The following is a 17,436-nucleotide window of genomic DNA, read 5'->3' on the forward strand; positions in this document are numbered from 1 at the left end:
GTGGGAAACCTCGGTCTGAGTGCGTCGGCCGAGTCGGTCCACCAGGTGAAGCGCTCCAGCCGTCGAGGTTCCCGCCATGCCCACCTACACCGAAGCTCGTCCCGGCGGAACAAGGAGAATGGTTCGTCGCGGTCCAACAGTTTCCGGAGCAAGATTTCGTCTGCCAAGGGGGGTAGTAACGGTGCCGGTGTAAGCGGACCCACCGGTGCAGATACCGCCAGTCTGGGGAAAAACAACGGTACCGGGAATGCCCCGTTGTGTAGCATTGTCTCGGCTAAAGAGCACCACCGAATCCGGAAACAGCGTGCTGTTTCGTTCGAGCAAACATCGGCCCCAACGGGAACCACGATGACATCATCCACCTCCGGCTGCCCGGTGGTGGTGGTTGGCATGCATCCGAAATGGCACGAGTTCAGCGCGAAGTCGTTGGACGAGAAAAAACTGCTTACCAAGCAGAACAACTTTACAACGATGACGATCGACGGAGTGGATCTTCAGCTGGACAGCAGTACGATCGGTGGTGCCGAGGTGGGTTCAGGTCTTCAGCCCTGCGATGGTGCCGATAGCGACGGCGATTGGCACATGATGGACCAAAGTGTGCCACTGCCGCCGGCGGGTGACATTCATCCGGTACAAAAACAGCAGCCTACCGCAGTCGGTACGGCACAGCACAGCTCGATGTTGCACCATCTGAAGCCACCGCGAATATGATTCTAAGGCATAATGCGTGTAAGTTAGCTGTAAGGGTTCAAGAGAGATATTCGCATTCATTCTATTATTTCTAGCGTCTAATGTGTAGGCAATCGTTTGTTGTTTAGTTAGAAAATTACGTAAATTTTTTATATACGCGTTTTGTATAAGGACGAACTGATCATTACGGAGTGAAATAACATAAATATCCATAGTCGGAGAAGCGGCTGTTGTGCGGTACTACTAGACTCGTTTTAATTTAATAATTTTACCAGTGCCGAGCACTTTTGCTGAAACCATTTCATTAATGCTGCGATAAATATTGGTCCACGTCACTTAATTATAGTTTTTTTTTATAAATTTGCGAAGTAATCAATCATGTTGGATAAAAAAAGTACCAGCATAACTAGTTTGCTTTTCAATCACTCATTATTACATCAGTGTACGATTGATGTATACAATTCCACTAAGAAGAGCCCGTTCGAAATAGGCACCCAATCGGTCACTATTCTATAGAATATAAAAACTAGTTTCGTACAAAAATAGAACTTGAAAATGCACGGTCTAAGTCGGCACAACAGAACGAAAGCCAAATTTTACAGTTGACTATATAAGTAAAAAGATCATTGAGATTTCTTCCCGTTTAAAATAAAAACATTCTACCAGTTCACTGTCGGTGTAGTAAGATAATGGATTGCGTAAGGGTATACTTAAATGTAAGGGTAAAATATACTGGAAAGAATTTCATATCTAGTACGCTAGAAATCGAAAATATTATGCAAAGTATTACACGTTTTACGAACTGAATTTCACACTCATAAAGTCATTACAACACAATTATAGTAAACAATCACTTAGAAATTTATCGAAAAGTTAAAAACAAGACCAGTGAACGTGAGAATTTACATACGCCGTGTAGCTCGTAAAGTTATAAAGTTGAGATTTTTTACTATCATTAAATTCTAACCACATTCTTAATGATCAAAATTTGGCGCAACAGAATTCGAATCCAATCAGCAGTCAAATACAGAATAATAGAATAGTTTATGTGGTGAAAGAAGAGATACAGTCACATTCCTTAGTTGTATATAATTATCCTCATATGTATAGCGAAAACGATCGAGAGACGAATCCTCGGAACAAAATAATTGTAATTGCTCAACCAAAAAAAGAAGTCGAAGATTGTAGATTTCTCCTATCTAACGATCCTACGGTAACCAAGTCTCATCACAAAATTAAAGACAAAGTGTCGGTAAAGTCGGTCTAAAACTAATCGCGCAAAAAATCAAAGAACCATCCATAAATGACGTAGCATTTTTGAGTGATTTTTAACACCCCCTCCCCCATCGTAGCATTTCGTCACAAACTTCTAAATACCCCCTGGTAATTACGTAGCTTGATGGTAACTCTATCCCCTCTTGATCGCGCAATTTAAAAAAATAAAATAAAAAAACGATGTTAATTATTCCCCTTTAAAAAAGCTACGTAGCATGACATGACCCCCTACCCCCCTGTTGTCACACATCATCACAAAATACAAAACTCCCCCCTCCCCCATATAATGCTACGTCATTTATGGATGGTCCCAAATCAAAGGTGTTCCTGTCGAACAATTGAAACAGTTTATTCGGTATCTTGCAACGGATATGGGGATTTTTTTAAACCAAATTAACCAACCTTGAAGAGCATCGAAGCTTTTTTTCTCTCTTTTTTCGTGCTCCTGGTGTTGGTTGTACAAAGGTTAGGGAGCTAATCTCACAAGCCAGTCTGTCGCATGTTCGAATTTCCTATCAGGAAAGAAGTCGAAACAGAAGGTCAAGCTTAGCAACGGAATGTAGTAATAGCAACATGAAGACAGTTTTAGGCACAAAGAACAGATTTGTATGTTCGAACAAATAATCAAACTTTTGTGAGCATTTAACCCCTTCCTGTTCATGCTGTTTATGATGAACGTTTTCAACCTGCTATAATTTTTCGCTTAGGCTAGATCTGCTCACAAAAACAAGTAGAGCTAATAACTGAGGCTATTAAGTATTATCTTTAGAACTGATGTTATTCCAATTAACTTGAATTGGATTCCGCTGGAGCAGTGCTGCCAGGGACAGTTTTAGTTAAAGTTTAAAAATGATATATTGGTATATCTTCGTTGTCTTGAAATATTATTGAAAACTGATAAAACTAAAGAGACTAGAATAACAAAGAGACGCCATCTTAATTCAGTAAAAACAATTCAACTAGCAACCAAGCTACGGTTAACAAGCAACACAGCAAATGTGCGAGCCTCACAAAACTTGTTTGTTGTTATTCCGTTTGTTTCTTCTAGCCAAAATAAAAACCTGCTACAACTTCTGGTCTGCTAAGTTTCTCGACTAGCTGAAACATAGTTATATGCGCAGGAATGGTATTTTGCAGCAATAAAACCACATTAGGCCAAGAACAATTGCGATTTTTTCGCTCGCAAACGGATCCACAACAAAAAGAGGCGTGGTTGAAGTCTCGTACATATGTTCCTGTCTTGCCAGTTTGCTGGAAACGAAAGAGCAGTGCTTTGTTTGGCTCAATCAGACCCATAACGGAACGACTTTTATTTTGAATGTTTGCATAATTTGGTTTTTCGTTACCGTCATGCTGAATTTCGTCCTTCCATCAAACCATGCCATTTTCTCTTAGCGTTTCTAAACACGATGGTATTGTAACAAATTCCGTTTGAGGGTATAACTTTTATCTTTAAAATATTTGGTAGTTTCAACGGATTGGATCTGGGGCGGATCCAGAAAAAAATTTCGGGAGGGGTCCGAACATTACGTACTACGTAATAAGCTCATTTAATGAATATCAGGTTTGATGTTCAAATTTGGTTTGGAATTATTGTGGGTTTGAAACTAATATAAAATTTAAACTAATTCAAAATTTCTAAACTAGTAAAAATAGTTCGGAGGGGGTCCGAACCCCCAGGACCCTCCCCCTGGATCCGCCACTGGATTGGATAACAATCTAGGGTCAGATCACTCTAAGTATGTAAAACAAATTTGTATCACATTTAAAAAAATGCATTTAATTTCCATTTTTGCCACAACTTTGCACTCCCTAACAGAAAAGTTTGTTTAACAAACGTCCTACACTGATCCACTTTGTTCGACGTTTTGCTGAAAGTAGGGAAAGTTTTTTGCAGGGTTTTGACGTCTTACACGTAACGCAAAATACATTATGAATTTCTATTTTGATTGAAAGAAATGCATTTAATTTCGCTGATTTTTAAAAAGGCATCAGAAGTGATCTGCCCCTAGATAACAATACTACCTTAAAAACAATGCTACATGATGCTAAACTTTTACATTTGACAACTCTTTTGTTCGTTTGGAATGACATTGATACTAAATTGGAATTCCAAACGAAACATGTCGTCTCTTTGTTATTCTAGTCTCTTCAGATAAAACCCATCAATTTGGACTGTCTTTGACTACTTTCTCCTAGTAATTCTCCTAGTAATTCTGTAAATATTCTAGAAAAATTGTCTTGCCTATCGGAAGGTGGAAATTGAGCAGCTTCTAGCACTGTGAGAGAAGTATCTGTCTTGATCAAAATAGGTTTTTCGTTTTTCTTATTCCCAACATGTTTAAGGAAAAATAGTTTTGGAACTCTACATGCACTAGAAAAAGTTGGACATGAAAGGGTTAAATGTAAACCGTTCACACTAGCGACGCCATACTAATATCCGCCAAAATAAAGCTGAAAATAGTGACCATTTTGAACTGTATCTGATCAACTGCCAGTTCTGTTGAACTCAGTAACGCCTCTACCGGCAATTTACATTGGATTTGGTCATACATTTTTGAACACCTTTAAGCGTTTAAATTAACTTCCCTCATTTTTATATTATGCATTGTCTGATAGCACGTTTTCTCCCATCGTCAAAAACCATCCGGGATTTGATTCGTAATTTGCATGAGATCTGATCATATCTGATTTTTTTGTTTGTTTTGACCATTCTCGGGTGGATTCGACGTCCGAATAAAATCGTCGCTCCGGTGTAACGTCGAACGAAAATGCTTAACGATAGAAGTCGTTTTACTGTTCGCGGAAGGAAGGATCCACCTGTGAATAGGGATCTTTAGGGGTGTGCGGGTTAAGACATTTTCTGATGCAGATTGGTGCCGTGAGTTAATATCTCAATTCTTTTTCTATTTTTAAGCCCGAAACTATTGAAAAATCATTTTTTAGTTTGTCTCCTTTTAGGACAATAACACATCCAAACCCATGCGGCTTGCACGACTCTATAGGTTGCCTCATCAGATCTACCATAATTTGAGGATGAAATTTAAGATGGCAGGCTGCTAGCGGTGCTGTCCCGGTTAACAATGAGGCGAACGAGATATTTGCAGATATGTCATTTAGTAGGACAACTGTCAGTTTGTTGGCTGAATTTAATTTGGATTTTTTAAATTTAAAAATCAAAAAAGAATAATTAAGGTTTAAAAATAATATGAGTGTACTCGTAAGGACACCCGCTATCAATACATATGAAAAACTGACACAATTTTTCCAAATTAAAGATGCCTATTGTCAAACAAACATCTCATGGAAAGGCTAATACAGACCGACTTCTTGATCGATTGTATTTTAAACGCAATGGTCGATAGAGGCAGAATCGTTAATTGCATTCGAAATTAATTTCAATGAGGAAACAATTTGAATTAAAATCAGTTTGAATATACATAAGATATGCTGAAAGGCTTTTGACATTTAAAGATTTCATATGGGATCGTAGTATTCAGACCGTATTTCCGCAACCATAATTGCGATTCGTATGAACTTCACCAGAAGGCTTTAACGATATTAAACCTTCCATTTGAGACTAAGTATGTGAAAATCGAATAAGCCTTTTCCAAGGAGCTGAAGGGACTTTAATTCTGAAAAATTCAAAGAACCAGAAACTTACAGAATTGTCGGGATGGACGCTGGATTCAAAGGGACATTGACTGGCCATTAGCGATCAAGAGGGCTCTAGCGAAGCTAAATGTATATCTTACAAACAAAGGTACCATCAGCATTTACTGCAGGGAGAGCCAGGAATCCATTATCGACATCAATTTTTGTAGCTTTGGAGTGAGTGGAAAGATGAACTGAAAAGTGTGCGGGGAGATACCCACAAAAACTATCAAGCGATCTGGTACAGCATGCGGATAACAGAGATCTTTTACAAGGACGTGTTCGTCAAGGAACTTAAATTTTAGGGCATCCTCTTCAATCTAAATACGAACAAGTTAATGGCAGCACTAACCAGGGCGTGCAATGCGACCATAGCAAGCAATGGAATAGCGGGTAACGGTCGCCTGGTACAATACGATGATTGCTGATCTACGTATAAATTGCCTCAGATCAGAGAAGAATGACACCGAAACGAGTTACAAGAACCTCTCTCCACAAAGCAATCAAGCTGAGCAAGAAAACCTGCATTGAGGAGCTTTGCCACAAAGCCAACGAAAATTCTCGAGGCCTACAGAGTTGCCATGACAAAGATAAAAAGCTCAGCTGACCCACCTGAAAGGTGCCCGCAGAAGATGAAGGTCATCATCAAAGGAAGAAGATGATGAAGAAGAAACTCGAATTATCGACAAACGGCTGATCGAGATGGCGAAAACCATGAAAGTGAGGAAGGACTCAGTACCAGCCCCAAATTTGGTTCTGAAAACAGCGATACAGGACAACCCGGATATGTTCAGGATGATCCAATAACTGAAAGTGACAGAAGCGAATATTGCTGTCGATGCCTAGAAAACCTGGTGATGTTTTAGCGTATAGCAGTGGTTTTCAACCTTTTTTCGTTCCACGTACCCCTTTTCAAATATTGATCCCCACGATGTACCTCTTTTTGCTCACCATCATTACCCTGTTAAAAAAAACTGTTTCAATTGGATGAAAACCATAGTTTGCCAATTAAAAACTTGTTCTTGAACGCTCTCATGTCGTTTTTGCTTGAGGCAGAAACTAACTCAGTTTCGGACCTAACTGTTGTCAAACCGTTTGTTTCATGCCAGTTTCGAACCTAGGTTATGCGCCACTGAACTGAAAACCGAGTTGGGTTCCAACCTGAAATATATTTCGGGTTCGCTCACACCACCGCTGTTTTGCGAGAACCCAACTCAGTTCCATTAAAAACGTTTGTTTGCAGCAACTACCCTGAGTTAGTGTCTAGGTTCTCAATCGAAAACGACATCAGTAAGTAAGAATATATAAAGGCAAATATCCGACGGGAATGTTAGGATTAAAGTTAAACTTATCCCATATAATTCACCCCCTACAATAGCCTAATTTACCCCTGGGGGTGAATTCACCCCCAGTTGAAAACCATTGACATAGGTCAATATGTCCGTTGGAACAGACAGGAAACTGTAAGAGAGAGTAATCCTGAACAGGCTAACCAAGTACACGAAGCGTGAGAACGATCGGTCACGCAATTCGGTTTACTTATAGGCAGGTCTACAGTGGATGTCATCCGAACGATAGTGGGAGCTGCGGACGATGGGGCAGTGAAGATGAACCTTCCGAGAAATGTAACGATTGTTAGTTTCGCGGATGATGTGGTGTTGCAAGTAGTCAGGAAGTCACTAGGAGGTGGAAGCACTCGCCACGGAGACAATTGCCCATCATAAAACAGAGGCGGTGTGATTCGTAGCCGAAAGACAGTAACAGGCGAAAATCGCGGTCGGAGAATATCTCATCAACTCGAAACGTGAAATTACGCTACTGGGTGTGATAACCGCCGACCGACTGAATTTTTAAATTCACGTCGATTATATTAAGGGGAAGACGGCAAGAGCAACTACAGTTAGCCCGAAGCCCGTGAGTAGGTTAGTTCAACCACCAAGGACCAGATTAGGGTTGTGGTCTCCCGGGAATACCGACCCATTTTTGGTACCGTAATACCGGTACTGAGCAAGAGCCAGTACCGGTATTTTCGGTACCATGCAAAATTTTGTTTGAAATATATGTAGATCCTATTGGTAGACCCGTTTCTTAATATCGGTCTGCAAAGTGGCTTTTAATTATATTGAATTATCTTCTACATAAATCGTTCAGCTTACGCCTTTGTGTGGAAATGAGGCGAGACCATCATCATAATAATTCTAGAAGTTAAACATTACTAGCTCCCGTTGTACTGATCGATATGTTTAAATTCCTACACTATTTGGTTGAAATAAAATTTCAACTAGCTTTTACTAAATTTCAAAATATTCACATAGGAGATGTTTTGATTTTTTATGTTTAGATTTTTTTATTAGCGACATTCTGATTGGTTCCAATTATTCACTGGGTGGCGCGTAATGAGACTGTGGCCTAAGTCTTATTTGTATTTGCTTTGCGCTTAAATATTTATCTATAAAAGAACGAACAGCGATTTAGTAGCTTATAATTTGAGAGTTGGTGAATTGCTTCGAATGGTGCGATTCGTAATTTTTGATGATCAGAAATATCAGCAAAACTCCATAGTTAGCAGTAAATTAGGAGCCTTGGTCTGCATAAAAGTCACCACCAATTTACAGCAAAGCAATAATGCCGAGAGGAAATGCGACCAACGTACACGGATTTACATTCTCATTTCGATTTACTGTTGATAATAGGGTTTCTTACATTCAGCATATGTTGAAGTCGACGAAAGTCGCACCATTGAATTCAAAGTGGCCTAGATCTCGAAATAAAAGAAGGTGCCGATTCGAAAAATACCCTCTGCTGCAATGAGATATCAGTTTGAGCATTCAATTTTACTCTGAAGCGTTTCTCGAATCTTTTGAAAAAAAAAATTGGAGTACCGGTACTGGGGGTTTCAGTAGCGCAGTACCGGTTCTCGCCAAAATGGGTCGGTACTGCGAACCCTAGACCAGATCGATTAGGCCGATTGAAGCACCAGCGGTGGGTCTTCGAGTTTTCAGTGAACCAGAATACTGATTGGCCCGTTGAGTAAGATTTATGAGCCATCCGAGTAGATTGCTACAAAACTGGGAGCTAACTGACTCACGCTATCGATATGACGGTATCTGAAGAAATTCCGCCACCGAAGAATAAATGGCTCGTTGAGATGGAAGCTAAATGATTCGCGAAAACGAGAACTAAACAGCTCACAAAAACAGGCGACAAATGGCTAATTGTCGCGATTATCCGAATTGGTGTTCGGAGTTGAATGGCTCTAATGTACGCAGAAGCTGATGAAAAAGCCGGAAGCTAAATAGCTGAAAGGACGAGAAATTTAATGGATCAAACGATACGAAGAATAGTAAAAATATATTAATTCTGCGAAAGAATTTCTATGAAGAAAGCATTTTTCATTCCAAACTTTAAAAATATCTTGAAGGGTTCGGGACACGTAAAATACTGTTTTTAAATTAAAGACTAAATAAAACATACTATTGTCGATTTTTGAATCTCGCGCTCTGTCAAGTCTCCAAGTTCCCATACATCCGTGGTTTTCAATCTTTTTTGTACCACGTGCCCCTTTCCGAATATTGATCTCCATCGTGTGCCCCTTTCTGAAAATTGTTTACCACCATCATGAGAGTCATTTTCATTTAGATGGATACCATATTTTTTCGAATATGAAACCTGTTCCGAGAGACACTCAGCCAGCATTTAAATTCTGAAACAATATACAAAGACAATTATCCGACGGGAATCTTAGGGTAACAGGTTGAAATTTATCCCCTCAAATTTCACCACCCCTTTAAAAGTCTAATTCACCCCAGATTGAAAACCACTGCCCTACATGGTATTAAAATTTCTGACGGTTGCAAACGGCACGCACAGACCTTCCAAAGAAAATTTGTAAACTTTAGCTTAAAGAATATATAAAACAATACAAAACCATTGAATGGGTTGAATCTGAAAAAGGGAATGCTACTCGTGAAAGCAGTAACGTAACTCATTTTAGCTCGGAAATCCGGATTATTTACTCCAAACCAGGGTCGAAGCACATTTCACCTAATCCTTATCTTTTTACAGTTGCCGCTGATTTGGGAAAGCAATTTTCTCCATCAAAACTTCCGTTTTTAAAAAAACGGCATTGAATGTTCCCCTTTATTCCTAAATACAAAGAGGAGCGTATAGCGTTTGTAAACTGGTTCCCAAACCATCACTCATGCTAAACTCTTAAATCGAGAATAATTTCGTGGAATTCTTTATATCGTTGTAATTCTCTGGTTGGACACTTTTGATCTAGACCGCATGTGAAATTATAATATCAAATTCACTTTGAAAGTGAAACTGACCTGGAATAGAGATATGAACAGATGCCTCTAAACTACTAAATTCCGTTTTACCAACTTGACCTATATCAGTAGAGCTACTAATTTGCGACAGATTTGTTGTTCAAACTTCAAGAGGGGACCAATTTCAAATCATGCCCTACTATATTCAAACCGCAGTTGTTAGTTGCATCATTCATTCAAACAACACAGCCGCTCAATCATTTTCCATTCGTTTTCAATTTCACTGACCCGCAAAAATTTTCGGATCTGCTTGAGAAGAATGGAGAAATAGCCACTCAAAATAACGTTTACGACTAATTTTGAGTTTTGGGGGTAGCAGTGTTAAGGGTTATCAACGAAATTTAGAGCCATAGTACTGAAGTGAGAGCAAGAATGTAAAGTATACAGATCGGAAAACTAGAAGTGGCAGGGTCATTAGAACAGGCTTAATACCTTACGGGCTTAACTTTTGTCTTCTGCTGATGGGGGTAGAGCTTAGGCAGCATAACTACGAACCACTCAAATCCACCACCAGAACCGGTTCTCACGGTAAAGAGGGACAAGTCTGTCTTTACCAGGGGACATGCTGATGGACTTGAGTGATTCGTAGTTGTGCTGCCGAAGCTCGACCACCATCAGCAAAAGAAAAAAATGTAAAAGAGAAAATGTGACTACATATAGCCGAGATAAAAAAGGAAAAAAAGTTATCAACAAATTACGACAATGTTGACCGTCATTATGAAAAGTCAAAATATGGGTTTCTAAATTCGTTTTATTTAATTTTGAATTTAAATAAAATTGCAATTAATTGAAATCGTTCCCAAATATTTGACGATGTTAAGGACGGCTTCTACTTTTGTGCCCGTTTTTCAAGTGTATTTTTACAATGGATTGCGAATAATATTATTAGGATGCGGTTGTCTGACTATATGGAGAGACTACAACAAGCACAAGTGGTGTATTACACTGGTCATGCTTTGATGGAGATGAGGAGCTGGTGCTGGTGTCTACTGTCGTGGAACGAGATTGGAATAATCTCACTTGCTAGGTAGATACTGTACTGTATTCCAAGCAGAAAGCTTCGCGATTATGTGCGGAGTACAATCGGTCCTTCAACAGAGCTTGTCCGGTAAAGTTATAAACTTCTGCTCCGATAGTCAGGCTGCAATCAAGGGCCTTAGCTCAGATAAATCACGGTCCAAACTAGTGATCGCATGCCGAACCCAATTCGAAGCACTAACTATCTTGTCTGGGTGCCCGGACATTCCGAGCACCCAGACAAGGTGTGGGCTGACGAATTAGCCAGCGCTGGAGCAGCGATTGACTTCGTTGTTCCTGAGCTCGCCCCACCAATTTCGACAAGTTGGATAAGAGAAAAAATACGGTCCTAGGTTTGCAATTATTGGAGAAATCTACAAACGTGACGCCAAACAAAGGCATTTAAAGAACAACCGTGCCCAGTGATTTCGAAAAATCTCTTTTAACCGGCCACTGTAAACTCAATTATCACATGGCAACTCTTCAGCGCGCTGAACCATTTTCATGTGATCTTTGTGAATCCGACTACGGAACCTCACATAATCTGATATGCAACTGCCCAGCCGTTTGCGCAATTGCGATTTCGAGTTTTCGGCATCCTTATATAGCGGACACCTTGTTTGGATAACTGAAACTCTGACACATACTAAAGTTTCTTATCCATTGTGGTAAAGAGCATTAGTCTTACCCGCAGTCGATTTGAACTACTTGTGAGTTTACCTGCTGTTTATTTTTTGTTTGTTTTGTTATTTTTCCCATTCTTCCCATTTCTACTTCCTTCCTTCCGCTCAGGAAATGATGAGAAGACACAGCAAGGCCCAAATCCCCGACTACATACGGGGAACTTTCCATTTTTAGCCAATACAATCTGATTCCTGATGTGGTACAATTAAGACCCCGTGTCAACCCACACCATCCTTTAAATCATGAATTAAATTTAAAAGCATAATAGTGTTTGTGGGTAAACCCGAAAAACAATTATCATAGGGTTCTGTTGTAGCAACTACCCAAAATTAGGTTCCCTTGCCTCAATATTGAAGTATCGTTCAGGAAGGTAAAGTTACGAAACCGCGTGGAAGGTTGTTTGCATTGCAGGCACTTTATGGACTAGCGAAGTGTCAAAAGTGGCTTCCGTGACGCCAGTTTGCATCCATGGTTGCTAGTTTTACTGTTTTTGTCCCCGTAAAACTGTGCATAAAGCATCTGTAGTTTGCATTTAACCACGATAAAAATCCCAACTGTACCAGTAGGCATACTACCTTATGAACGCGGAAGAGTTCGACTGAGTCGAGATTTCGTTTTATTTTGGACAACAATAATAAGTGCGAGCGAAAAGTACAACCCAAAGGTACCATGTTCAAGTTTAATAAAACTGTACTTTGGGTTGTTTTATGTTTTCTGTGTAGATAAAATGGTGACGAACTATACCATGTATGTATTACTCCCCTACGGATTCACCGGAAGCTGATGGGCAGGAAGGGTGAGTGTCCACGTCTTATTCTTTTCAAAGTAGTACCTTACCCATGAAGGTGGCTATATATCTGTCGCAAGTATAGATAGAGGCAGGGAATGGCAGGAGTTGAAGTAACTCGCAAGACGGTGATCGCAGTTCGCAGATGTGGCGGATTAATCACGAAAAGTAATTCCAAACAAATCGTTACACAACTGAGTAGAAATTCAAAAAATAAAAGAAAAAGAAGGATTGTGACGGCTGCTAAAGTAGTCGACCATGCGCTCGAAAAGAGAGCAATCAACCGATAGTCAGATTCGGCTACTAAACAGGAGCATTCTGTTTGAAGGAAGGATGTTTTAAATTGCATACTAAACATGTGTTCAATGTATTGATTATTAACTATGGACGAATCCATTTTTATTAAAACGCAGAAACTATAGAATACTGGAAAAACGACGATAAATAGAAGATCAACAATACAATTTTATTGCATACTTTAATATTATCGTGACAGAGTAAGTTATTTCATCGATGACAGTTCCCTGCAACATTTTTGTCTTTCATTTTTATATTTTGAAAATTTTCACCAAACTAAACAAAGGTTTACATATTACAGATTGTTTATTTCCTACGTGAAATCTGTTGAATAGTAGATACATATAGAATATGGGCCCTATCCTCACAGTCACGTCACTTAGTGACTAGAAGGAAAATTCCTATATGATTGGGATTGTCACTAGTGCTACTGTTTATTCTATCTATTCCGCACCCGTGTTAGTTTCACAGATATATAACGCGGTATATAACCACAGACTAACAGACATACCGCTCGATAACAATGCTCCGTCTGATTTAACAGTCATTTTAAATACTTTTGTAGTTGGGACTGTGACCGCTTTTGCGATAATGGCGCCACTGACATATGAACAAGCATGCGGGGTATAGCCCACCCAGTTAAGTTCAGCCGGAAATGAACCGGAATTCCGGCTGTTTATAGTTCATATTCCGGTTCCAGTGACACAACCGATTCTAGTGAGAATCGGTTGTGTCACTGGAGCCGGAGTACGAACTGGAACCAGCTAGAATTCCAGTTCATTTCCGGCTGAACTTTACTGGGCACTAGTGAAAATTTGTTCCCAAGTCTGAGGGGTAACATTTGTATTTGCACTCAGTCTCACCATGATTATTTGGGACCGTGTATTCTGAGAAAATGAGCCGATATTTTCAAAGGAATTTCCTCATAGTGTTATGTCTGTTAGCCTGTGATATAACTTTAAAACTAATAAACGTTCTGCGAGAGACAAAATGATAGCAAAACTGTACCACCAGCTACAATCCTGTGTTCTATATCTACAGTTTTAACGGTTCAAAAACTAATTTTTAGAGGAAGCATAAATATTATTCGAATTCGAGGTAAGTACATTAATTTCAGCTTCATTCAGCCGCCGATGCAAACTCGACTGTACCTCCAACTCGGACGTACTTGATGGTAGATTTTTTCCTTGGCTTTCGACAGGGAAAAACATTCGCGTTCAATCTCTGCCGTTAATTAAAAGAAAACCAGATTTTTCGTGACAAGTAATACTACTTCGGATTTACACAAATGCGGTTCTTGCTACACCAACCAACAAAAACTGGAATCTGATTTTGAAGAAAACTTCAATCTTCAACTGAGCTAATTAGACGAAATAAATCGAGATTATCCGCAAACAACAGTGGTGGAGTCTTCATCACTAGTTATATAACATTAAAGGACAGCAAAAACATCAACGGCCCAGGCGCCTTCCTTGGGGTATGCTTGACGTAGGAGTACGGTGTTGCCTACCAATCTCTATCTCTACATCTGTCAGCGGATCGAAATAACCTGTGACGGGACGTGCAAAGTGAAATAAAGTAACTGTCACCGCAATGGTCTGTCACTGCGAACCGGGCCTTTCTTGATGATTTTCATAAAATAAACAGTGTCTGGGTAGTATCGTAATATTCTGGTTATATACAAGATGTTTTTAGAAAATATATTTTACATGTTGCTTAGATGCTTAGATGTACATGCGCAGAAACAACTATGAAAAATGCTACTATGTTTTAATTGCCGCAAGGTTCTACTGTATCGATTTTGTTGGCTATTTTACGCAAATTTGAGACTAAAAGAAACGAAAGCAATGAAATTGAAAGACGGATAGCTATTCTAGAGCGAATCAGTTATGAACTTAGAACGGAAAACTAGAACTAGGCAGGCTCATATGGGCATGATCGAAAGAAAATGTGAAGAATTCTTCCAGAAGGCAAAGAATTCTTCACATTTCCTTTCGATCATGCCCATATGAGCCTGCCTAGTTCTAGTTTTCCGTTCTAAGTTTATAACTGATTCGCTCTAGAATACCTATCCGTCTTTCAATTTCATTGCTTTCGTTTCTCTTAGTCTCAAATTTGCCGAAAATAGCCAACAAAATCGATACAGTAAATATGAAAAATGCAACGACGGCAAGTGCAATTTTATTATTCTGCTCAACAGTTATTGTTAATGTTGTTTTACATAGCACAGACAAACGATAACATAATTCATGTCATGTATGAGCTCTATTATTTTCGTCACAAATCTGTACCTCATCGGCAGAAATCTATGCCGCATCGGCACAGCACTATCATCGACATTTGTTTGAAAATATTTTGCAAGCTGATTTTTCCCTGCAAAAAAACATCAATGTCGAGAAGGAAAAAGAAGACCGTCTTCGCATGTCCCGTCTAGAAATACTCTAGAAAGAGAACTGCGGAGACTCCATTTTGGATCGATTGGATTCGCGTTTAGCTGTCAAAAAACGAATCCAATCGAACATTGCCTATCCTTATAACATTGGACGTGTTGCCATACAATGCCGGGGCATACGTTGCCAAAAATGCTGTTTTTCTCTCCGCAGTTCTCTTACTAGAGTTTTTCTAGTCCCGTCCCAGGAAATAACTACAAAAATTATCGTTGATACCAAATTTCTGCATTTTGGCATTTGATCGAAAACGGTAGATAGGTTGGGTAAATAACATCAGCTTGACTGCGACGTTCCAAAGTCTTTGCTATGTGCGATAGGAACAGTAAGCTTGGGAGTAATCCTGAAGAGGTTCGATGATGAACAGCTCGAACAACTTCGAAACTGCACTCAATGAAGTTAGTTCACGATTGCTATTGATGTCACCCTTATTTTCCTTTTTTTGGACTGGAAACATGCTCGCAGATTTCTAGCAAAATGGAAAAATGCCACTGGCAAGAGATGCTCAAAAGATGGAAATAAAATTCGCAATTTCAATATTAGATTTCACTAGCCTGATTATTAAAATTACACGCACACTTTTTTCTTTCTTTTACGATACAAAGACGATGTTTATATTATTTGTTTACATTGCTGTCTTCAAAAGCAACGATAAATAAGAAAAGATTTATATACTTATTTAAAACGGGATCAATAATTCTAAACAAATTTAATATTGTCCTTAAAGTGGTTTTAAAGATCTTTCCGATAATATGTGTGCTGCTTCAGATGAGTTTTATAACAGTTTTTGGTTCATTCTTAAACATGCTTTAAAAACTTAATGTAGATTGGGCCAACTAGTTGGAATGTTATCTTATAGTGGTGATTGGGAGGTTTTCATAAAGTGAAAGTTTTACAAAAAAAAATCTCAAAAACCGCTTATAAATTTTAATTAAACTGAAATTGTTACTTGGGAAAGCTTCGAAGTGTTGTCAGATATGGTTATATAAAACATAAAACGACGATTGTTAACTGTGTTGTATTTTTGTTATCTCGATATTTCTCTTTCTTCCATAACGTTCATCCATAATTATGAATTGCCGGGCATTATTTTGCTATTTTCTTTGCTGTGGTGTGCGCAGCCGCAAGCCGATGAACGGTGGTTGATGGAATATGGGGTCCGAATAGCCCCGTACGCTCATTTTGCACAAAAGTGGCGAGCATCTTGAAAATATCTGTGTTTTCACCCAAATCATTCCATTAAAATAGGAGCCTCAAGCTTTCCAAAACACACCTTTTTTCACTTTTATTTGTTTTAATCAACGTTTTTACTATTATAATGATTTTTGTTTTGAGGATGGCAAAAAAAATGAAACACGTTGTATCTCCTTTTTAAAGAAAACAAAGAGTTAAATTCAGCTTTCATAATTATTGTTTTAGTAGAGCGGTTCCACAAATATGTACGACAGTCAGAAAGTAAAGGACCAGGAGTGCGATTTTACGAAGTTTTAGCACAGACTAACAGACATAACACTCAAAAACAAAGCTTCGCCCGCTTTAACGGTCATTTTAAATATATTTGTAGCTGGGACTGCGGCCACATTTGAAATTATGGCGCCACTGACATATGACCAAGCATATGGGGGATAGACCACTAGTGAGAAATTTTGTGCAATTCGGCAGCTTCATCTTAGGCCAATTCAATAAATTTCCTACATGAAAGTTTTTTTTAATACGCTTTTTAAACCAATGCTTTTAAAGTTATATTTTGGCATGGAAGAGCCTGGTGTTCAATATAAAATGAGAATTTTTTCAGTCATATATTTAAGAAACAAACAAAAAAAATTTCAACGGATTCAGTATTTTTTATTAAAAACATAATGTTTATTCTTCAAAAAAAACGTCAATAAATATTGGAGAGTCCTGGTCAACCGTACGACGCAACTTAGTCGCGATGATCTCACAAGAGCGCTGGACGGCACGCAATGAGGTATATATAGGTGTGGCAGAACACACGGTTTGCTAGTGTTGGCAACCAAAAATGTGTAAACAATCCGGAAGCACAACGGGTCGACGTCATAGCGGTCACACGATTCAATTGGAACGGAACGACCGCTATGACGAAAGCAAGTCGATTTATTCTGTGATCACTAACACCACTCATGTAAGATTCATCTTACGAATACCAAAGTGCCATCTTCGCCAGACCTGTATATACGACATTGGTCGGCACGGACGTCCATCTTCCGGATAAAATTCCGTATCCTGGCGGTCA

General features: G+C 39.1%; 1 protein-coding gene across 2 annotated transcripts in view; it reads left to right on the forward strand.

Moving 5' to 3' along the window:
• Positions 1 to 12,920, forward strand: part of LOC131691331 (unconventional myosin-IXAb) — a 153,936-nt gene extending 141,016 nt beyond the window's left edge. Inside the window, exon 8 of one of the 2 annotated variants that reach the window (XM_058977639.1) lies at positions 2 to 12,920. In XM_058977639.1, the coding sequence (XP_058833622.1) occupies positions 2 to 711 (710 nt within the window). In that variant the 3' untranslated portion in view covers positions 712 to 12,920. The remainder of the gene's footprint in view (position 1) is intronic. The other variant, XM_058977642.1, reaches the window with a different exon arrangement.
• The last annotated feature ends 4,516 nt before the right edge of the window (positions 12,921 to 17,436 follow it).

Source organism: Topomyia yanbarensis, chromosome 3, assembly GCF_030247195.1.
Source record: "Topomyia yanbarensis strain Yona2022 chromosome 3, ASM3024719v1, whole genome shotgun sequence".
In the NCBI taxonomy this organism is placed as follows: domain Eukaryota; kingdom Metazoa; phylum Arthropoda; class Insecta; order Diptera; family Culicidae; genus Topomyia; species Topomyia yanbarensis.